Source organism: Myotis brandtii, unplaced genomic scaffold, assembly GCF_000412655.1.
Source record: "Myotis brandtii unplaced genomic scaffold, ASM41265v1 scaffold230, whole genome shotgun sequence".
NCBI lineage: Eukaryota > Metazoa > Chordata > Mammalia > Chiroptera > Vespertilionidae > Myotis > Myotis brandtii.
In genome coordinates, this window is record NW_005358650.1 from 428,317 (window position 1) to 430,234 (window position 1,918).

Genomic DNA, 1,918 nt, shown 5'->3' on the forward strand with positions numbered 1-1,918 from the left:
AAAAATAATGTGAAAAGAAATAGAAAATAAAGCAACAAACAAAAACAGGAAAACAAAGAAAAAAAGAGATAACAAAGGTAATAAAAAATAAAATAAAATAAAAATGAAAAAGTGAAGTGTTCCTTTGGCTGGCTTAAGATCCCAGTCTTCTGTACTGCAGTGTTTCTCAGGATCTGATTGCTGGGACTCCCTAATTTATTTCTATATTGTTAAAATACATGAAATATACGAAATACATGAAATATTTTTGTAAAAGTAAAAATTACATAAAAGTCTGAATAAAATATAGACCATTACTAGAAAGGTTTCATGATTTGATAAAAATATAAACACTTTTGTGCTTAAATGAAAACAAGTAAACAAAACTTATGATTTTATACAACATAGCTATTTATTTTAAGAAGAATTAGACTAATTTAATAAAAAAAGTACTATGTATATGTTTATACCATATAACATGTTATGTTATATTATATTTTGAATAAATACCTATGAAAGCATTAAACGAGAAACTCATTAAGGTAAAATTGACAAAGAGGTTTTTTTTCCAATGAAGAAGAGAAAGAAGAACATTTGAAGTTGAGAGATTTACATCTAAAAAGGTACAGAACTACAAAAGTACCTAACGCATCCATGAAACAGTAAGTGGATGGAATGTGGGGGAGAAAGGGGTAAAATTCTGAAATAAGGAAGGAAAATTCAGTTGATGCTATTGTGAAGGGTATTTAAAGTCTCACTAAAAGAGTATGAAATTCACCAACCAAGTAATCTGGGAAATGACTTGATAAAATCTACATGTGAAAACTATTATTCTTGCAGGCAAACTAAAGGGTGAAGTTGTGAACAGAAGGGAAAACAAGTTAAATATTTTACTTTACCCAAATAGAAGCAAATAAACCACTGATACTAGTTCCAAATTCCTGATCTTTATACTTTTTGTCGAATGGTTGATGCTTTTCTTGTCTCTCAGATGTTGTTATCTTTCCTGTACCTATATGTTAACAAGCAAAAGAATCTTATGACATGTTCAAGTAAGAAGAAAAAAATATATTAAAAAAATGAACAATACAATGGCAATAAATACATATCTATCAACAATTGAATCTAAAAATCAAAATAAACGAACAAGGAATCTAATGAACAAAATAAACTGATGAATAAAATAGAACCAGAGACATACAGACATGGAACAGACTGAGGAATCTCAAAGGAAAGGTGGTAGGAAAGGGTGGGAAGAAATTAACCAAAGATTTATATGCATATATGCATTACCTATGGACACTGACAATAGGGTGGTGAAGGGTGGGAACTGGGTGGGGGGAACAATGGGGGAGAAAATGGGGGACATTTATAATACTTTCAACAATAAAGATTAAAAAATAATAAAAATAAAACACATGTAAAACATATATACACATCCTAATAAACCTAGTTTGTCTTGGAATGCCAAGTGAGCTATTTTTGAACAAGCTGAAGTCAATCTAATTAACTAAAAGGTACATTCTTCTAACAGTACCCTCCTAAAGAACATTCTGTTATAATGAAAATTTTCCATTTTTGTACTGTACAATAGCTTAGCCATTAAATACTTAAAACTAGTTCCTATGACTGAGTAAATGGATTTCAAATTTAATTTAGTTTAAAATTTAAATAGTCACATGTGGCAAGGTTCTACACTATTTGACAGTACAGTCCTAAAATATAAAATAATAGTCTTTAATGTTAATAAAACATTTTGTACCAATAAAATGTACTATCATAAAGAGAATATTTTATTTCTCTGTTTTTAAAAGAATTTCAATAGTTTTTATTTTATACTAGAGGCTCAGCGCACGACATTTGTGTGCGGGTATGGTCCCTAGGCCTGGCTTGCAATCAGAGCCATCTTCTCCAGCTGCTGCAAGCCAGCCCCACCCCC

At 30.1% G+C, this 1,918-nt stretch overlaps 1 protein-coding gene across 1 annotated transcript in view; it reads right to left on the minus strand.

The window, feature by feature from the left end:
* SLCO6A1 (solute carrier organic anion transporter family, member 6A1) overlaps window positions 1-1,918 on the minus strand; it is a 123,662-nt gene that overhangs the window by 89,761 nt on the left and 31,983 nt on the right. Inside the window, exon 6 of the mRNA XM_005866470.1 lies at window positions 879-991. Within this exon, the coding sequence (XP_005866532.1) occupies window positions 879-991 (113 nt within the window). The remainder of the gene's footprint in view (window positions 1-878; window positions 992-1,918) is intronic.